Source organism: Pongo abelii, chromosome 10 (assembly GCF_028885655.2).
Source record: "Pongo abelii isolate AG06213 chromosome 10, NHGRI_mPonAbe1-v2.0_pri, whole genome shotgun sequence".
NCBI classification, from domain to species: domain Eukaryota; kingdom Metazoa; phylum Chordata; class Mammalia; order Primates; family Hominidae; genus Pongo; species Pongo abelii.
Window position 1 is genome coordinate 98,384,481 of NC_071995.2, and position 21,703 is coordinate 98,406,183.

General features: G+C 35.4%; 1 protein-coding gene across 5 annotated transcripts in view; it reads right to left on the bottom strand.

The window, feature by feature from the left end:
• ANKS1B (ankyrin repeat and sterile alpha motif domain containing 1B) overlaps positions 1-21,703 on the bottom strand; it is a 1,278,065-nt gene that overhangs the window by 1,092,274 nt on the left and 164,088 nt on the right. For all 5 annotated transcript variants that reach the window (XM_024256170.3, XM_024256168.3, XM_024256167.3 and 2 more), the window contains exon 2: positions 10,907-10,987. In XM_024256170.3, the coding sequence (XP_024111938.1) occupies positions 10,907-10,987 (81 nt within the window). The remainder of the gene's footprint in view (positions 1-10,906; positions 10,988-21,703) is intronic.

A 21,703-nucleotide genomic window follows, 5' to 3' on the forward strand; every position in this document is an offset into this window, starting at 1 on the left:
TTTTTAAATTTTATTTCAATAGTTTTTGGGACACAGGTGGTTTTTGGTTCCATGGATGGGTAACACTTTAGTGGTAAATTCTGAGATTTTAGTGCACTCATCATCCAAGTAGTGTACACTGTTTCCAGTGTGTTGTGTTTTATCCTTCACTCCCCTCCAAACCTCCCTCCACTAGTCCCCACAGTCCATTATATCACTCTGTATGTTTTGGCATCCACATAGCTTAGCTCCCACTTATAAGTGAGCATGCATGGTATTTGGTTTTCCATTCCCTAGTTACTTCACTTAGAAAAATGGCTTCCAGTTCCATCCAAGTTGCCACAAAAGACATTACTTCCTTCTTTTTATGGCTGAGTAGTATTCCATAGTGTATATATACCACATTTTACTTATCCACTCATTGGCACTTAGATTGGTTCCATATCCTTGCAAATGCAAAGTGCTACTATACACATGTGTGCATGTGGCTTTTTCATATAATGACTTCTTTTCCTTCGGGTAGATACCCAGTAGTGGGACTGACGGATCTAATGATAGATCTGCTTTTAGTTCTTTAAGGAATCTCCATACTGTTTTCTATAGCAGTTGTGCTAAGTTACAGTCCCACCAGCAGTGTAAAAGTGTTCCCTTTTCACCACATTCCCACCAACTTCTATTGTTTTCTTTTTTTACTTTTTAATTATAGCCATTCTTGCAGGAGTAAAGTGGTAGCTCATTGTGGTTTTAATTTTTATTTCCCTGATGATTAGTGACGTTGAGCACTGTTTCATATGTTTGTTGGCTGTTTGCATATCTTCTTTTGCGAAATGTCTATTCATTGCCTTTGCCTACTTTTTGATGGGATTATTTGGTTTTTTTCTTGCTTATTTGTTTAAGTTCTTTGTAGATTCTGGATACTAGCCCTAATTTGCAAATATTATCTCCCACTCTGTGGGTTGTCTGTTTACTCTGCTGATTATTTCTTTTGCTGTGCAGAAGCTTTTTGGTCAAATTAGGTCCCATTTATTTATTTCTGGTTTTGTTTAAATGTGCTTATTTTAAAATTAAAATTTAAATTTATTTTCAAATTTTTGTTTAAATTGAGCTTTACATCTTATTCAAAGATATCAGCTAATGAATTGGCTGAGCTCAGATTTCTAGTGTTAAAACATATTTGTGAAATATAAAGTTGTATCTCTGATCAAATAAGTACCTGTAAGTTTTACTAAGTTATAAGTAGAATAAAGTATTAATCAGCAAATTATGATTAATCATTCTTATGATATATCCATACATATCAAAAGTAATATGAACTAAATAGGCCATTTTCCTCCATGCTCATTAAGAACAATTTAAATTTCATATATATCTAAATTAGAAGAGTAGTTAATGTAGTGTAGTACCAACTTAGTATTTTTATTGATACATAATAGTTGTATATATTTTGGGGATGCATGTAATATTTTGATATATGCATACAATGTGTAATGACTAAATCAGGATAATTGGGGTATCCATTACCTCAAACGTTTATCTTTTTTTTGTGTTGGGAACATCACAATTCTTCTCTTCTAGCTATTTTGAACTATACAATATTGGTAACTTTAGTCAGTCTACTGTACTATCAAACACTAGATCTTATTCCTTCTAACTGTATTTTTTTATTTTAACCAAATCTCTTCTCCCCCACCCCCCTTTCCTTCAAAGCCTCCTATAAACACCAATTAACTTTCTACTTCCATGAGATTCCCTTTTTTTAGCTCCCACATATGAGTGAGAGCATGTGATGTTTGTCTTCCTGTGCCTGGCTCATTTCACTTTACATAATGATCTCACATCCATCCGTGTTGCTGCCAAGTGACAGGATTTCATTCTTTTTTACGGTTGAATAATATTCTATTGTGTATATGTGCCACATTTACTTTATCCGTTCACTTGTTAATAAGCAGGTTGATCCCATATCTTAGCTATTGGGAATAGTGCTGCAATAAACTGGGGAATGCAGATATCACTTTGATACCCTGATTTCCTTTTTTTTTTTTTTTTTTGGATATGTACCCAGCAGGGGCATTGTGAAATCATATAGTAATTCTATTTTTAGTTTTTTAAGGAACCTCCATACTTGTCTTCCATTGTCATTGTACTAATTTACATTCCCATCAATAGTGTACCTGCATTCCCCTTCCTCTGCATCCTTGCCAGTAGCTATTATATTTGTCTTTTCGGTAAAAAATCATTTTAACTGAGGTGAGATGATACTGTGATTTTGATTTGCATTTCCCCGATGATTAGTGAGGTTGAGCATTTTTTCATATGCCTGTTGGTCATTTGTAAGTCTTCTTTTGAGAAATGTCTATAATCGTTTGCCCATTTTTAATGAAATTATTTGGTTTTTTGCTATTGGGTTTTTTAGTTCCTGATATGTTCTGGCTATTAATCTGTTGCTAGATAGATAGTCTGCAAATATTTTTTTCCCATTCTGTCAGTTGTTGAAGCCGGGAAAACTGGATAACCATATTCAGCAGAATGAAACTAGACCTCTATGTCTCAACAAATAAAAAATTCAATGAAAATGGATTAAATATTTACATCTAAGACCTAAAACTATGAAACTAGTAGGGGAAAACACCTCAGGACACTGGTCTGGACAAATAATCTTTGGGTAATACCTCAAAAACATAGGCAACAAATGCAAAAATAGACAAATGGGATTACATCAAGCTTAAAAGCTTCTACACAGTATTTCTTTAAATTATTATTTAGGTTGAGGCTTATAGCTTACTCTAAGGTATCCACAAAGGAACACATTGCCTGTGCTTGGTTAACTGGCATGAAATATTCAGTCATTGATTGATGAGCATTTGGGTTGGTTCCATGATTTTGCAGTTGTGAATTTTGCTGCTATAAACATGCGTGTACAAGTAAATTTACTAAAGTAACCAAACATCACCTGGACCACAATAACTTATTGAAAAATTAATGTTAAAAAAAATTCATTGGGACTGTGAAAAAAGAAATATTAAGTTACGTTGCTAATCAATATCTGTAAAATAGCAAGCAGCAAAATAATACCTAAGTCTTAAATGTAAAGTAGCATTTTCTGATATCCAGCATTTGACAAATAACAAATACTCTAAAATCCTAAAGTAAATGTGGTTGACAAGAAAATATAAAAAATATTTTGGAAAATGGAAATAGAAATGACAAAATACGTTCCATTTCCCAAAAACAAAGTAAAACATCAAATTAAATTTAATAATATCCAATGTAAATAACTGCAATATTTTGCAGCTTTAAGCTAATACATGTAAGTTCAGTTAAAAACAGGAATTCTAGAAGTATTGACTTTTTGCTGCTATATTTAATTCACATCCATTTTCTGAAAGATATAAATACACATCTGATTAATAAAAAATGTATTTCAGTCAGCATACGCTCTGAGCAAAATTAAATAAATTGGGAAGAGTCAACCTTCAAATTTCTTTGCCTCAACAGCAAGATTCCCTGTAAGTAAATCACAACCAAAGATGTTTATTTCATACCATCCTCTCTTGCTTGTTGATTGAGTCCAAAGAATTTCAAAATAAATGCAAATCACCTTCATATGGATGCAGAATTAACAACTAATGAAACTCTCAAATTTAATAAGGTCCTTTTGATTTCAGATTTTCTTGACACTTTTACTTCTCTTTAATGGGAATAAAGTTGCAGATGTGTTCAAGATGGTCAAAAGATTTCAGGACAATACGTCCCATTTTCTAACTGAAGTTTCTTTACATATTGAATTCACTCTCATAGTTTTCTAGATTACAGAGTGAATAAAGGCAAATTTTAAGTAGTCCGTATCCTTATCCAGGAAAAAAAGCAAGCTGACTAAAGATATTTCTAGTTATTCGAAGAGCAACTTCAGGGACCAGATTATACAATTTTTAGAGGAGCTACGCCTCTTTTATTAGAAAACCTAAGAAAGATCAAATCAAAAATACAGATAGCTTATTATATGGACTCTAGATCCAATTTGATACACAATTTGGATTACAGATAATGAGGTCTAGCATGCATTAAATACTTTAAAAGGTAGAAGAATAGAAAATATCTTATGTGTATATAAAACAATATACATATTTCAGAAATACAATAACGATTTGCTCAAAACAGCATCCAAGTGTCACAATATACCAAATATAGTTTAATAACATTAAACTTAAGAAGAAAATAAGGAACTATTTGTTAAGTAGAGAAGAAAAATTGAATTGAAATATGAGTATACAGGTTTAGTATAACCTCACAGGGAACGATAAGATTATTACTAAAAATAATGGATGAAAAGAAGAGAGGAGAAAAGTCAGAAAGAAGGAAAAGTAAAGGAAAAAGGAATGAGGGGACTAAGGAAAGCAGAGGAAAACAAGAAAAAAAGGGATGAGAAGAAGTGGGAGGCAGGGAAGGAAGGTAGATAAGCAGGCAGGCAGTCAGGCCAGCCAATTACTTTTCAGAGGAGAATTAAGGGATTTGAATTTGTAGTAGAAATACATGTAACAATGAATCCTCCGTATTTTAAAAAGAGAAAAAGATACAAAGAAAGAGCTCTCTACTCTATCTATGGAAATAATTTATAATATTTGCTAGTAAATTTTGTTTTATTAACCATGTTTCTTTCCTATCATTTGATGGTAATAATTTTCTTTTTATTATTATTATTATTTTACTTTAAGTTTTAGGGTACATGTGTACAATGTGCAGGTTAGTTACATATGTATACATGTGCCATGCTGGTATGCTGCACCCATTAACTCGTCATTTAGCATTAGATATATCTCCTAATGCTATCCCTCCCCGCTTCCCCTACCCCACAACAGTCCCCAGAGTGTGATGTTCCCCTTCCTGTGTCCATGTGTTCTCATTGTTCAATTCCCATCTATGAGTGAGAACATGCGGTGTTTGGTTTTTGTCCTTGTGATAGTTTACTGAGAATGATGAGTTCCAATTTCATCCATGTCCCTACAAAGGACATGAACTCATGATTTTTTATGGCTGCATAGTATTCCATGGTGTATACATTCCACATTTTCTTAATCCAGTCTATCATAGTTGGACATTTGGGTTGGTTCCAAGTCTTTGCTATTGTGAATAGTGCTGCAATAAACATACGTGTGCATGTGTCTTTATAACAGCATGATTTATAGTCCTTTGGGTATATACCCAGTAATGGGATGGCTGGGTCAAATGGTATTTCTAGTTCTAGATCCCTGAGGAATCGCCACACTGACTTCCACAAGGGTTGAACTAGTTTACAGTCCCACCAACAGTGTAAAAGTGTTCCTATTTCTCCACAGCCTCTCCAGCACCTTTTGTTTCCTGACTTTTTCATGATTGCCATTCTAACTGGTGTGAGATGGTATCTCATTGTGGTTTTGATTTGCATTTCTCTGATGGCCAGTGATGATGAGCATTTTTTCATGTGTTTTTTTGGCTGCATAAATGTCTTCTTTTGAGAAGTGTCTGTTCGTGTCCTTCGCCCACTTTTTGATGGGGTTGTTTTTTTCTTGTAAATTTGTTGGAGTTCATTGTAGATTCTGGATATTAGCCCTTTGTCAGATGAGTAGGTTGCAAAAATTTTCTCCGATTTTGCAGGTTGCCTGTTCACTCTGATGGTAGTTTCTTTTGCTGTGCAGAAGCTCTTTAGTTTCATTAGATCCCATTTGTCAATTTTGGCTTTTGTTGCCATTGCTTTTGGTGTTTTAGACATGAAGTCCTTGCCCATGCCTATGTCCTGAATGGTAATGCCTAGGTTTTCTTCTAGGGTTTTTATGGTTTTAGGTCTAACGTTTAAGTCTTTAATCCATCTTGAATTAATTTTTGTATAAGGTGTAAGGAAGGAATCCAGTTTCAGCTTTCTACATATGGCTAGCCAGCTTTCTCAGCACCATTTATTACATAGGGAATCCTTTCCCCATTGCTTGTTTTTCTCAGGTTTGTCAAAGATCAGATAGGGTAAAGGGACAGTTTGTGCTCAAAGCGAAAGAATAAACTATATGACCCTGAAACATTACTGCTGGCTTTATGATTCTATGAACTTTAGCCTACCAGTCATAATGTTTATGGAAACAATCTAGAGCAGATGGATACAACAACAGTGACAAACATGGAAATGATGTGTTTCTGTGCAGACTGCTAAGGCTTGCTTGGGAAGAATACAGTATAATCATTGTTAGTTACCTCTGCTAAGTGAGAATGCAAATAAAAGAAATACCCTTCTTCTCTGGCTCTGAGATACATTCTATGACATTATTTTCTCCTTCAAATATCTTTTAAGCCAATATTAAGATTAGCATTCCATGTAAACATATGACAAATGATTATGGGAGGCAGGCCAGAAATATATAATGTGACAGAGAAGAGCCAGGGAGAGTTTAACAAAGGGGAGATAATGCAGAGTACTGGTAAAAGCACAGACTTAGAACCAGAACACTTAAGCTCTAGACACAACCCCACTTTAATATCTACGTGGCCATTAAGTCACTTATCTAAATGGGCATTGTTTCTCCATCTATAAAATGAGGGAGCTGCGGGGTGTCAGGTAGAATAAGTGATCTCTAATTGTACAAGTTCATAGATTATTTAAACTTGCAAAATCAAGAAACATAAACTGTATATGAAATTCCCAGTTTCAGAACTGTAGCATCATAGTGCATAACTGAGCCATAAATAATACCAACACAGTGTATCATTCAATGTTATCATTGTAAGAAACAATGGAGAATATCAAGCCAATCTATTCAAGCTATTGAACTGAGGCCTAAAGATGTTAAGTAAATGGCTCAAGGTCACACAACTAGCAGAGATGGGGAGATGGGGAGATGGGGTTAGAATCTTCCTGCTTTTTCCAATGCCTATAGGATGACACTGAAAATTAAAAAGAAAAGATAAATGAGATCTTTCAGATAAAAGCACAGACATATAATTCCCACAGACTATCTGTAATTAAAGGGATCTCTAAAAATAGCTATCAAATTATCTATTTGTGAGAATTTTAATGATTGCTATTCAATTTGCTTAAATTATCTTTACTTTCTAAATCACCAAAAAAAAAAATTATGCCATGGGCCATAGAAAAACACATCTCAACAGTTAGAACTTCATAGACTGTCATGTATAAATCAATATTTACTAAATACTTCACTGAAAATGAAGGAGGGATATGAATGCTAATCCATTTTGGGACAATATTATTTTGAGAAGTGCTTACTTACCAATGCCAATCTGAGAAAGAACAAGAAAAGTAGTATGCCTCAAATGAAAGGTCAGGCCCAAGATATCCTGCCCATTAGATGTAATAGAGTTTATCTTTCCAATTAGAACTAAAAAATATGATAGTAGCCTGAATCCATAATTCAGATAGCCAAGAAGCCATCAGGATTATATTACTTGGGCTGATTTGTCTTTGTTCCTGATGACTCAGGTAAAAAGAATAACAATATTCTCCTTTAAAATATTTAGATATCTGGACATACTTTCCATTCTATAAAGGAACAGAAAAAATTAGAAGATACGGCAAAATATTTCTAAATGAGATGATATAAGACAATATAGAATAGGAACTGAATAAAAATAAACACAATTTGGGAATTCCAATTCTAAAAATCTAAATCAGAAACATAAAGTTTATAATAGTTTATGTAACTCAGATGATTCTCTAAACAGGCTGATGGCATTAAATTTATACATTTTAAGAGAAAAATGTCAGTGATCAATAATGACAAAAAAATAAATGTCTTGCATTAAGAGCTTTATGACCACCAAGCCTAAGATTGAGTATGAAGAAGACCCTTGAGTCACCATTCACAGAATAAAAAAAATGTTAGGCGAAAAAACAAAAGGTAACTAGCATTTTTACTTTTTAAAAAATAATTTCAACTTTTATTTTAGATTCAGGGGACACACGTGCAACTTTTATTTTAGATTCAGGGGATATATTGTATGATGCTGAGGTTTGAGATACAATTTATCCCACTACCTTGATACTGAGGACAGTACCCAATAGTTTTTCAATCCTCCCTACCCCCTCTAGTGGTCTCCAGTTTCTATCGTTGCCATCTTTATGTCCACAAGTAGCCAGTATTAAGTTCCCACTTATAAGTGAGAACATGCAGTATTTGATTTTCTGTTCCTCCATTAATTCACTTAGAATAATAACTTCTAGCTGCATCTATGTTGTTGCAAAGGACACAATTTCATTCTTTTCACAGCTGCATAGTATTCCATGGTGCATATGTACTACATTTTCTTTATCCAATCCACCACAGATCGGCACTTCAATTGATTCCATGTCTTTGCTATTGTGAATAGTGCTGCAATGAGCATGCAGGTGCATGTGTCTTTTTGATAGAACGATTTACTTTCTTTTGGATTTATACCCTGTAATGGGAATGCTGGGTAGAATGGTAGTTCTGTTTTAAGTTCTTTGAGAAATCTCCAAACTGCTTTCCACAGAGACTGAACTAATTTTTACATTCCCACCAACAGTGAATAAGCACTCTCTTTACTCTACAAAAGATGCCAACATTTGTCATTTTTTGACTTTTTAGTAATAGCCATTCTGACTGGTGTGAAATGGTTTCTCTGTGGTTTTGATTTGCATTTCTCTGACGATTAGTAATGTTGAGCATTTTTTCATACATTTGTTGGCCACTTGTATATCTTCTTTTAAGAAGTGTCTGTTCATGTCTTCTGAGTACTTTTTAATGGGATTATTTGGTTTTTGCTTGTTGAATTCTTTACATTCCTTATAGATTCTGAATATTCAGCCTTTGGTAGATGCATAGTTTATGAATATTTTCTCCCATTCTATAGTTTGTTTACTCTATTGATAGTTTCTCTTGCTGTGCAAAAGCGCTTTAGTTTAATGAAATTAGGTCCCACTTGTCAATTTTATATTTATTTATTTATTTTTGAGACAGAGTCACCCAGGCCGTCACCCAGGCTGGAGTGCGGTCATGCAATCTCTGCTCACTGCAACCTCTGCCTCCAGGGTTCAAGCGATTCTCCTGCCTCAGCCTCCCAAGTAGCTGGGATTACAGGCACATACCATCATGCTCAGCTAATTTTTGTAATTTTAGTAGAGACAGGGATTTGCCACGTTGGTCAGGCTGGTCTCGAACTTCTGGCCTCAAGCTATCCACCTGCTTCGGCCTCCCAAAGTGCTGGGATTACAGGCATGAGCCACTGCACCTGGCCTCAATTTTTCTTTTTGTTGCAATGGCTTTTGAAGTCTCTATCATGAAATAATTGCCCAGTTCTATGTCCAGAATGGTGTTTCCAAGGTTTTCCTCTAAGATTCTTACAGTTTGAGATCTTACATTTAAATCTTCAATCTACTTTGAGTTAATTTTTGTATATGGTGAAAGGTTAAGGGTCCAGTTCCAGTCTTCTGCATATGGTTAGCCAGCTATCCTAGCACTATTTATTGAAGAGGGAGTCCTTTCTCCAATGCTTATTTGTTATCAATTTTGTTGAATACCAGATGGCTATAGGTGTATGGCTTTATTTCTGGGTTCTCTAACCTGTTTATTGGTCTATGTGTCTGTTTTTGTACCAGTACCATGCTGTTTTAGTTATACTGTAGCCTTATGGAATAGTTTGAAATCTGCTATCATGATGCCTCTGGCTTTGCTCTTTTTGCTTAGGATTGCTTTGGCTATTTGAGCTCTTTTTTTAATTCAAAATGAATTTTAGAATAGTTTTTTCCTAGTTCTGTGAAAAGTGACATTAGTAATTTGATAGGAATAGTACGGAATCTGTAGATTGTAACTAGCACTTTTAAAGCAGTAATAACCACATCTAAAAAACTAAAGTGAGGGCCAGGCGTGGTAGCTCACAAGGCACTTTGGGAGGCCAAGGCGGGCAGATCACGAGGTCAGGAGTTCAAGATCAGCCTGATCAACATGGTGAAACCCCGTCTCTACTAAAAATACAAAAATTGGCCAGGAGTGGTGGTGGGCATCTGTAATCCTAGCTACTCAGGAGGCAGACGCAGGAGAATAACTTGAATCCGAGAGGTGGAGGTTGCAGTGAGCCAAGACTGTGCCACTGCACTCCAGCCTGGGCGAAGGAGTGAGACTCTGTCTCAAAAAAAAAAGTGAAATGAAATGATACAGATCTGGGAAAACTAACTTGGATCATTCACACAAAGGGGAAACAGAGATGAGGGGGAGATAAAGGAAGAGGGTCATTTTTTTTCTGTAGGGGAGGACAGAACATCTGAATCATTTGGAGGACTCATCACACTTTAACTCTGTCACTAAACCATTAGGATACCAAGCTAAAATACTGGAAATAGAGATTGTTATGGCTACACACTCTTTCACTCTCCATAACATATACTATTACATTATTTGAAACACAGTTTTACTTATTAAAAAAATTTAGGGTTGGGAAATCTAAAACTAGAAAGACAATCATGAATGACAAAGATAAAACATTTTAGCTAAATAAGGATTTTGAAGTGGTTCATATAAGTGACCAGGGCTCAGAACAGTAGGAGTCTGCTAAGTTTGCACTCCTAGTAAACACTCCCATGTTGGATGAATACAAGGAGACACCAAAAAAGGTAAAGGGGTGATATCAAGTGGTTTTATCCCATTCTCTCCCCAAGGCTACACATGACTAGCATGGTCCTGTCAATTTTTCCATTCTCCCAGTGTGATAGTTGAGTATTTTAGAGCATTTCTTTCAGCTTACACTCTGCACACAATTATACTCAGCAACATTCCTACCAAGTCTAACTTGTCAGTGTTGTCACCTGGTCCCTTTCCAAATTCATCTAAGCCCACTGGACTCACGGAGACATGAGAAAGGTATCGTCAGACATAATTAACTTCATCATATGTAACTAAATACACACGATTCCATCCAAATAAGTGGCACTTACTTATGTCCATTTAAGGCTGCGTGGTGTAAAGCAGTGTAACCCGAACTGTCTGTGCAGTTCACATTGGGGCCTCGCCAGATGCTGCAAATAAAGCACAAGTGCAGAGTTAACAGTGAAGCAGGATCTTGCCTTGAAAAACAAAAAGAAGGCTGGTAGCCCCACAGTCAGCAGCAGGTTGCAGATAAAAATTTTAGCCATGTGGAAAATGATTGCCATCTTCCATGAATTCCCCTCAGAACATCAACTTCATTTGTTTGATAAAGGGAAACTAATAGAGAATGCAACTATTAATATCTTCAGAAATTATTAACAAATGTGTGTCCATGGTCATGCATTGAAGTTTGGATCCAAAAATTCCCTATTACTTTCTATCGTTACTTAAATATTAGAAGCAACTAACACTCAGCTACTATATTCCATATGAAAGAATAAAGATTTATGAGACCTGCCTCATGCCTGTTAACACACTCCTTCTGAGGTGGCAGTGATTTATATAGGTTATAAGATATTTTTGGATTGTGGGAAGAATATAAAGTCTTTTTGCTGTTCAATTGCAACCAGGAAAATGTAATCAATATTTCATACTTGAAAATAAAATTGAAGATTTGGACTGTTGTAAACCATGAGAAGATCCTAACAATTTTGCAGTCATCATTGATTTTACTATGCAATATATTCTGGAGATAACATGTAACTATATAAAAGAGTCATTTTTTTGGATAACTACAATTAAGGAAACTCTTTTTAACTTTTGGAAAATAAGGCACTGAAAGACACTTTTCCGAAAATAGAACAAAAAAATTGCTTTATCTGATGGTCATAGTGATATCAAAACTATCAAAGATAATACCTAATGATAAACTAGTTCACACATTCAGAAAACATTTATTGTACACCATTTGTATGTCACATATTGAGCTAAGCACTGGGAGCACAAAATCATAACTCAAGGTCCTTCTTTACAAGAACATAGTGTAATGGAAAAGATAGACACACAAGCTAATAATTACAAAGTAGTAAGATAATCGAGGTACCAGACAGCACACAGGCATCTCTGAAAAGAGAATGAACAGCTATTCCAAACAAGTGGTCACGGCAGCCTTAAACTAAGGTGGGTCAATGAAAATGAATAGAATGTGCTTATTTGACAGTTAATTAAAAGAAGAATTAATAAAACACATGGATCAATTGGAAGAAGGTGGGAAACTGGAAGCAGTAGTCTAGAGATGACTCAGACTTTAGGCTTACATGACTAGAAAAAATTACAACATTAACTAAGACGTGAAATGAAAAAAAGAGCAAAATCTGTTGCAGGGAAGACAATGCAGGATGGAGAGAAAACAATATTTTCTCTAGTTTGCAGACGTTAAATCTTAAGTATCTGACTTACTTACATCACATAGGTTCAATGCAATCCCTATCAAAATCCCAATGGCATTCTTTAAGAAATTGAAAAAAATTCTAAAATTCATATGAAACCATAAAAGACCCCAAATAGCCAAAACAATTCTGAGAAAGAAAATCAAAGTTGTATGCCAGGCTCAGTGGCTCATGCCTGTAATCCCAGCACTTTGGGAGGCTGAGGAGGGAGGTTCACTTAAGCTCACTAGTTTGAGACCAGCCTTGGCAACACAGCAAGACTCTATGTCTGTTAAAAATAAAGAATAAAAAAAATTAGTCAGGTGTGGTGGTACACACTTGTGGTCCCAGCTACTCAGGAGGCTGAGGTAGGAGGGTTGCTTCAGCCTGGGAGGTCGAGGCTGCAGTGAACCATAATCATGCCACTGCACTCCAGCCTGGGCAACAGAGCAAGACCCTGCCACCCCCATAACAAAAAAAAGAAAGAAAGAAAAATGGAGGCATCACACGTCCAGATTCCAAATTCAGGGGATATATATATATATATATACAATAAAATATTATTCAGCCCTAAAAAAGAATTATATCTAACCATTTTTTATGACATGAATGACCCTGGAAGACATTATGGTAAGTGAAATAAGCCAGACACAAAAAGAAAAATATTGCCTGAAAATATATGGAATCTGAAGAAAAATCAAATATACAGAGATAGGAACAAAAGATTGGTAGGGGGAGTAGAACGGGGGAAATAAATGTCAGAGGATATAAAGTAGCAAATATGTAGGATGAACAAGTGTGGAGGTCTAAAGTACAACGTGAAGACTACAGGTACTAAAATTGTACTGTATATGGGATTTCAGCTACGTGAGTAGATTTTAGCTGCTCTTGCCACAAAAGCAAAAAATAAAGGGTAACTCTGTGAGAGATGGTCATTTGTTTCACTGTAGTAAACTTTTTTTTACTATCTATATGTATCCCATAACATGTGTATACCACAAATATACACAATAAAATTTATTTTTTTAATACCACAATGAGATGCTACTATATTACTATCAGAATCGTTATCTTTAAAAAGACTTCACAAACCTATATTGACAAGGATGTAGATCAACCAGAATTCACACACACACTGCTAATAGGCATGCAAAATAGTACAACCACTTAGTGAAACAATTTGGCAGTGTCTTAAAAAGTTATATACAAATACCATACATAACATACCATCAAATCATACCATACACATAACATACAAATACCAGATAATCCAGTCATTCCACTCTAGGTATTTAGTCAAGAGAAATGAAAGCATATGTCCATATAAAGACTTGTATATATAATATTAATAACAGCTCTATAGGTAATAACCTAAAACAGAGACAACCCAAATGTCCATTACCTGGTAAACAGATAAATTGTGATATATCCATACAATGGAAATAAAAAGAATTAAATACTCAGAAACAAAAGGAATTAAATACTACGACATTGATTGAAAATCTAAATCAATTAGATTCTCAGAACAGCAGAGTGGCTGCCCTTCAATCTCCCCAGCAGAAAGGGAGACATTCTCTGGCACAGATAAAATTCACGATCTCTGGACTAGACCCCTGATTTGTAGCCTTCATCAACTTCTGTGATGTAAATACTTCAACTTAACGCAGTGACAGGAAGAGATGCTAACAACCGCACTTCACAAGCAGACACAAGCCAATCCAGCCACCATTCAAAGGCCTACAACCAACAAGTCCCAACACTATGAACTCAGAGCTTCCCATGAGTTTTTGAAAACCTCCACTCTCAAATATGAACAAATAACCAAATACATCCAATCACTTGAGGAAAGCCTTTACTATTAAAGAAGCCAAAACAAAAAATTAGGAACAAACTACAGAAAAAGAAGAAACTTAGAGAAAATTTGGACTATGCATGGAGAAGAAATTTTCAAAAATAGTTATCATTAATATCATCTCAACATCAGAAAAGATAATGAATGTAAGAACAATGAAACAAAAAAGAAAATCAGAGATAAAATCAGTAGAAGAATTAAAAATAAAGCGGATAAGGCCGGGCACGGTGGCTCACACCTGTAATCCCAGCACTTTGAAAGGCTGAGGTGGGGAGATTACCTGGGGTCAGGGTTCGAGACAAGCCTGGTCAACATACTGAAACTCCATCTCTACCAAAAATACAAAAATTAGCCAGGTGTGGTGGCGCATGCCTGTAGTCCCAGCTACTTGGGAGGCTGAGGCAGGAGAATCGACTGAACCCGGGAGGTGGAGGTTGAAGTGAGTCAAGATCGTACCACTGCACTGCAGCCTGGGTGGCAGAATGAGACTCTGTCTCAAAAATAAATAAAAAGTAAAAAATAAAGCTCATGAAGCATCTCAGATACTTAGAAAAAAAAGGCAAAGATATAGACAAATAGAAGGAAAATCATAAGAAAAGTAGGACACCCATTTAGCAGTTCCAATATTGAAAAACAGAGGTTCTTAAAGTCAAAACACAGAAAACAGGAGAATGAAAACAATGAAAGACATCATTTTAAAAATTATCAGAACTGAAGGACATTAATTTACAAAATAAAATGTACATGGGCCAGTCACAGTGGCTCACGCCTGTAATCCCAGCACTTTGGGAGACCAAGGTAGATGGATTACCTGAGTGAGGTCAGGAGTTTGAGACAAGCCTGGCTCACGTGGTGAAGCCTTGTCTCTAGTAAAAATACAATAATTAGGCCAGGCACGGTGGCTCATGCCTGTAATCCCAACACTTTGGGAGGCCGAGGCGGGCAGATCACGAAGTCAGGAGATCGAGACCATCCTGGCTAACATCGTGAAACCCCGTCTCTACTAAAAAAAATACAAAAAAAATTAGCTGGGCATGGTAGCGGGTGCCTGTAGTCCCAGCTACTCGGGAGGCTGAGGCAGGAGAATGGTATGAACCTGGGAGGCGGAGCTTGCAGTGAGCCGAGATCGCACCACTGCACTCCAGCCTGGGCAAGAGCGAGACTCCACCTCAAAAAAACAAAACAAAACAAAAAAACAATAATTAGCCAAGCGTGGTGGTGCATGCCTGTAGTCCCAACTACTTGGGAGGCTGAGGCAGAAGAAATGCTTGAACCCGGGAGGCAGAGGTTGCAGTGAGGCGAGATCACGCCAGTGCACTCCAGCCTGGGCGACAGAGATTCGGTCTCAAAAAAAAAAAAAAAAAAAAAAAAAAGTACCTGGATAGCTTTGATAAAAAATAAAAAGAAGACAAAGAAATAACTGAAGTGAGTCCGATATGGTCTTTTAAATTTCAACTAAACAAACAAACCAAATTCCTAAAATACCCATCCAGGGTTATTCTCTTAATTTAAATGTTTCCTCTTTCAACTCTAGTTACACTAACAAGTCTTCACTATTCAGGAAACCTAGAATGAAGAGAAATTATTCATATCTATTACTTCTACTTCAATCTGCAATCTTCAATTATTAATGTACACTCTCCAAGTTCTAAGTCCAAGAAAATACAAGTCCAAGAATCGAACAAAATAATTAATAAGATATCATCTCTTCCTCCAAAGAGCTGACAATCTAATAGAGAAAAATATATACAGATAAATTACAATACAGGCAGTGACCATAATGCCTACAGCACAGAAAACACCTAATAATTGTTATCAATCTTCTTGTTCTTATTAAATAAATGCTACAATAGAAAAATCTTTAACTCCCTAAATTAATACATCTGTTCAACAAAAATCTCTATGGAATATTTTAGGGAAAACTGAACTAAAAGTTCTAAATTTGATCTAGAAAAATTTACGGGAAATACAATTGTGAAACAAGACGTAATAATGGGATCTATATACTATCAATTATGAAAGCATATCATAAAACAATACCAAAAAATGTTAGTCTAGCACCAGAATAGAGAGATCAATGAATGTAAGAGAAGCCCTAGAAACAAACCAGTCATACATACAGGAATAAAGTTGACATCTGAAAGAAGCAAAAAAAAGGAAAACATCATTCAATAAATAGTCCCGAGAAATATGTTTTAATTACTGGGAAGGAAAAAAAAATTTCAATTCCCTACCCCATACCATTTAGCAAAATTTAATCCACATGATTTGTCCTTGACTTCTCAAACCTCATTCCTACCCTCTTTTTCTCACACACCCTGTTCCAACCACACAGGCCTCCTTAAAAATATAAGTATGTTTGCACCTTATGACTGTTGCATTTGAAATTCTCTCTGCCTAGAAAGTTTTTTCCTCAATCATATGGCTCAATCTTCTGCTCAAATGTCACCTCTTCAGAAACTCTCTCCCTAATTATTCAGTCAAAAATAGCACCCTATCATCATTCTCTTTCCTCTTAGTTATGGGACTTATCACCATCTGGCATTATATTATTTATTTATATGCTTACTGTCTGTCTCCCCACTAGAATGAAAGCTCCACCACACTATCTTTGGGTCTTAAAACAGTGACTGGAATATTGTAGATGACCAGTAAATATTTGTTAAATGAAATATAAAAATGTTGAGTACATATATGAAAAATGTCAAACTCACTGGCAATCAAAGAAAGCAAAAAAAAATTCCATACCATTATATATTTCTTTATCAAATTGGAAAAAAAGTCAATAATATTCAGTAATGGTTAGGATGCAGAGCTTATAATAAGCTGGTGGTGAAAATGTAAATTGGTACAATTTTTCTGGAAGGCAATTTGACATTACATATTTAAAAGTTTTCACAGTGTGCAAACGTGTTACCTAGAAATTCTCCTTAAGAGGAATTATTTTAAGAAAGTAATTAATAGTTTGTAGAAATATTTAGCTATAAAAATATTTATCACAGAGTGAGAGTAGTAAAAATTATGGATTTTGATATATAATGCCACTTAGAATAGTTATTCTCTCTTTGCTCTCGTCAGCTAGATTTCTAACACTGCCTGCCTCCAGAGCTTAGTACTCATCTTTCTCTCTAGCTTTCTTATATGAGACCCACAGCATTAGTGTCTTATATGGCCCCAGTAGCATATGGCTTGAGCTCCCACTGATCAGGGCTGTTTTTTTTTTTTACCTTATGTGAACCTCCCTGGGAGGAGAAAGTCTACCAACAGAGAAGCCAGGGATCCTAGAGAGGATGCAATTCTTCTTAGTTTTATACAATGGCTTAATATATGTGACAGATAAACAGATATCACTATCCTTTAACATAAAATAAAAATCTCACAACAAAATGGAAAAACACGATATTAACAGGCAATTCACAGGAAACAAAATGTGAATGGCTAATAAATATTTGAAAATATAATTAACCTCACTGTGGCTAGCAAAGAGCAAAATAAAACAGTGGCTGCCTACTTTTCTACCATCAGATGAGCACAAATTGATAACAAATAATGGAGGCAAATACGTGAAGAAATAGTCACTCACACAGAATATTCATTGAAGTGTAAATTGCTACAACATTCTTGGAAAGTAACATGGCAATACATACTCAAATTTCAAATATAAATACTCTTAGACCCAACAACTCCACTTTTCAGGATTGATATCTATGAAATAAAAATATTCATATGAAGACTACAGACACAAAAATATCCACTGTAGAATTTTAATAGTATAAAAGAGAAAGGGTCTGGAACAGTGGCTCATGCCTGTAATCTCAGCACTTTGGGTTGCTGAGGCAGGCAGATCACCTGAGGTCAGGAGATTGAGACCAGCCTGTCCAACATGGTGAAACTCTGTGTCTACTAAAAATACCAAAAATTAGCCAGGCTACGTAGTGGCAGGCGCTTGTAATCCCAGCACTTTGGGAGGCCGGGACAGGTGGATTACTTGAGGTCAGGAGTTCAAAACCAGCCTCGCAAAACCACGTCTCTACTCAAAATACAAAAATTAACCAGGCATGGTGGTGCATGCCCGTAATCCCAGCTACTCAGGAAGCTGAGGCACAAGAATCGCTTGAACCCACGAGACAGAGGTTGCAGCAGTGAGCCTAGATCAGGCCACTGTACTCCAGCCTGGATGACAGAGAGAGACTCCAACTTAAAAACAAAAAAGAGAGAGAGAGAGAGAGAAAGCTCATAAATACCCAGCAAAAAAAAAATAAAAAATTAATTAGTCCAATAGCTGAGAATGGGGCAAAAAAGGAAAAGTTAATTAGGATTCATTCACACTATGAAATGTTATGCAACTATTAAAATAAATAACTTTGATCTGAATGTATTGACTTTGAAAGTCAGCCAAAACATATAAAGTGAAAAAAGTAAATTGCAGAATATTGTGTGTGTCTGGAGCATTCCAAATGCTTTATATGCATTAGCTCATTTATAGCCACACGACTATAAGAAAGATACTATTACTATTCCCGTTGTATAGATGAAAAATATTTGCAATAACATAGAAAAATACACGCAAAAATACATTATTCATTCTCTGAATTGTCTGAATGTTGAAATTATCATGAATTTCTTTAAGGAAAAGAAAAGACAATAAACTACAAGGGAAGAAAGATAGGTTTGCTCCAGATTACAAAGAACCTCATAATATGTTGAAAAGCTTGGATTTTATTCTGCAGCAACTTGGAACTAAATGGCTTTCAGAAAGATAAGAATGTTCCTCACATGATCAGTCAGTGTTTTAGAATGAGAGCTCTTGTAACAGGTGGAAGGTAAACAGAGTGAGAGAGTCAGGTTAATTGTTTTACAGACCAGGGGAGAAACAAAGAAATTTGAACAAATGCAGATACAGTGGTAGATAGAGAGAGGATGAGAAAATTCAAATTGATATGTCTAAAATAAAACCTATGGGAGATGGTATCCATATGAATAGAATAAGAGCAAGAGAATGGCTGGGGTTTCAACCATGAACGAAATGCATCAATGATGAGATATCTCCACTAGAAAAAGCTGCAAGGGCAGTAGTATCTTTTGGCAGGAGGCAAGTTTCAGTTAAAACTGATTAGAACACTAGGTTGCCTGGAGTACCTCAGGCAAAAAATGGAAAAGAAATGGGAAAATACTGCAAATTAACTGTCATACATTTTTTAAATTTCTGCATGTTATTAGACCTTATAAATATTTTGTAAGAGAAGATATTTATAACTAAAATAAGACTCAGGGCCTATAGATTTCAATTACCTATACCAACTCAGTTCCCCATTATACAAAAATTAATTATAATACACGCATTCTTAAAAACTCCATTGAATGTCGCCTTCTCCTAGCAAAATGGATATGGATACATCTTTTTTAAACAAGGAGATTTAGAATAGAAAGTCAGCAAATATCTAAATATATTCAACTGCACCTATTGACAGAGCCTCTAGGCACATATCCACATATCCATAGAACATCCACCGACACATCTGAAACACTATAAATAAGCCAGACCCAAACTCTCCAATTAAAAATTTAATTTAAAAAAGAAACCTTGATGTCTAAAAGGTTCTGCTTCATTCCAACTTTTTATATTGCCTTGCCCCCTTTACTCAGGCATAATCTTCAAATTTAAAAAGAGGGCCTAGATTAAAACCTTGATTAACTTAAGCTTGTTTCATAAAATGCAAGAGTTTCTAGATACATTTAAGAAATGCACATTGCACACATGTACCATAAAATGTAAAGTATAATAATAATAAGAAGAAGAAGAAATAAAAAAAAGAAATTAGAAAAAAAAAAGAAATGTCTTGAAAACGTGTAAAATGCTTATTACATATTTATTCCAAAAAAAGCAATTTATAGATCCTTGGTCTTAGTCTAATACACACCCAAATCCTATTTCTTATGCCTACTTGTCAATATCTTAAATTCTGTATGTGAGAATTATTGCCCAAAATGAATGTTCTCAGACAATATGGGGTTGCCAATTACCAAAAATTTAATTTCCTTTGTTATATTATTTGCACTAATGTAACAAATCAGATGAGTAGATTTTAGAATAAATATAAACAAAATAGTTTTCTACCAAACTTTCAAATAACCAGGACATTCATTAGTCAGAATATTCTATTATCTAAGCTTTCACATATTAAATAAGATTATTCTTAAATAAACCATAAGCCTGAGTTTCTTGGGCCAATATCCATATGTACAGCAAATAAGATTTGAAGCACAACAACTCCACAAATTGATCGTTATTGTACCTTCCATCAGTCTATGGGGAAAATCTATCAGAAATAACATAATAAAACTATTTCAGTTTTTATTGATTCCTATCTGTCCCCTGACACATGAGATCATGCTGAGGCATCAGATATGGAAATTCATACAGAATATGCATTTAATGCCTCAGGCAGGGTCAGAGTATGTAGGAATGGTCTTCTGACAGATCATATCATTTCAAGCAATGCAAAATAAACCTTATTCTCAATCTGTGTCTTAATAGTTTACTTCCGTTTTTGGATGAACTGGACATATGTACGTATGCTACTGATTACTGCAAGTAAAGTTCTCATCAGTTTAGTGATGGCACAATTTTATTATCATGGGCTACAAGTGTCCCATATGGGTCAAATGGGTCTATATCAGCCCTGTCCTTTAGAAATACAAGGTGAGGACTGGGCATGGTCGCTCACACCTGTAATCCCAGCACTTTTGGAGGCCAAGACAGGTGGATCACTTGAGCCCAGGAGTTTGAGACCAGCCTAGGCAACATGGTGAAACCCCATCTCTACAAAAAAAAAAAAAACAAAAAAACACACACACACACAAAGAAAAATTAGCCAGGCATGGTGGCATGCATCTGTAGTCCCAGCTATTCGAGAAGCTGAGGTGGGAGGATTGATTGAGCCTAGGAGGTGGAGGTTGCAGTGAGCTGCCACTGTGCCACTGCACTCCAGCCTGGGCAACAGAGCAAGACCCAGTCTCAAAAAATAAAAAGAAAAAAATATATAATGTGAGCCATATATGTGAATTTAAATTTTCTAGTAGCTACATTAAAAAGATGTGAAATTAGTTTGAATATATTTTATTTAACCTAGTATATCAAAAACATTATTTCAACATATAATCAACATAAAAATTATTGAGATGTTTCACATTCTTTTTTGTACTGTTTTCAATATTGGTGTTTATTTTACGCTTACAGCACATAACAATTAGGACTAGCCACATTTCAAATGCTCAGTATCCTGATGTGGACAGTGGCTACTATATTGCACAGCACAGGGCATTTCTATATAATTATTCCAAGGGGAAAAAAAGAAAATTAACTCTAATAATATAAAAAAGCTTTCTAGTATAAGGAAGAGTAGCTAATGGATGCTGGACTTAATACCTAGAAGATGGGTTGATCTGTGTTACAAACCACCATGGCACACGTTTACCTGTGTAACAAACCTGCACATCCTGCACATGTATCCCAGAACTTAAAATATTATTAAAAGTTGAAGAAAAATGAATAATAAAAAAGTATTGTCACATTGGAACCCCAC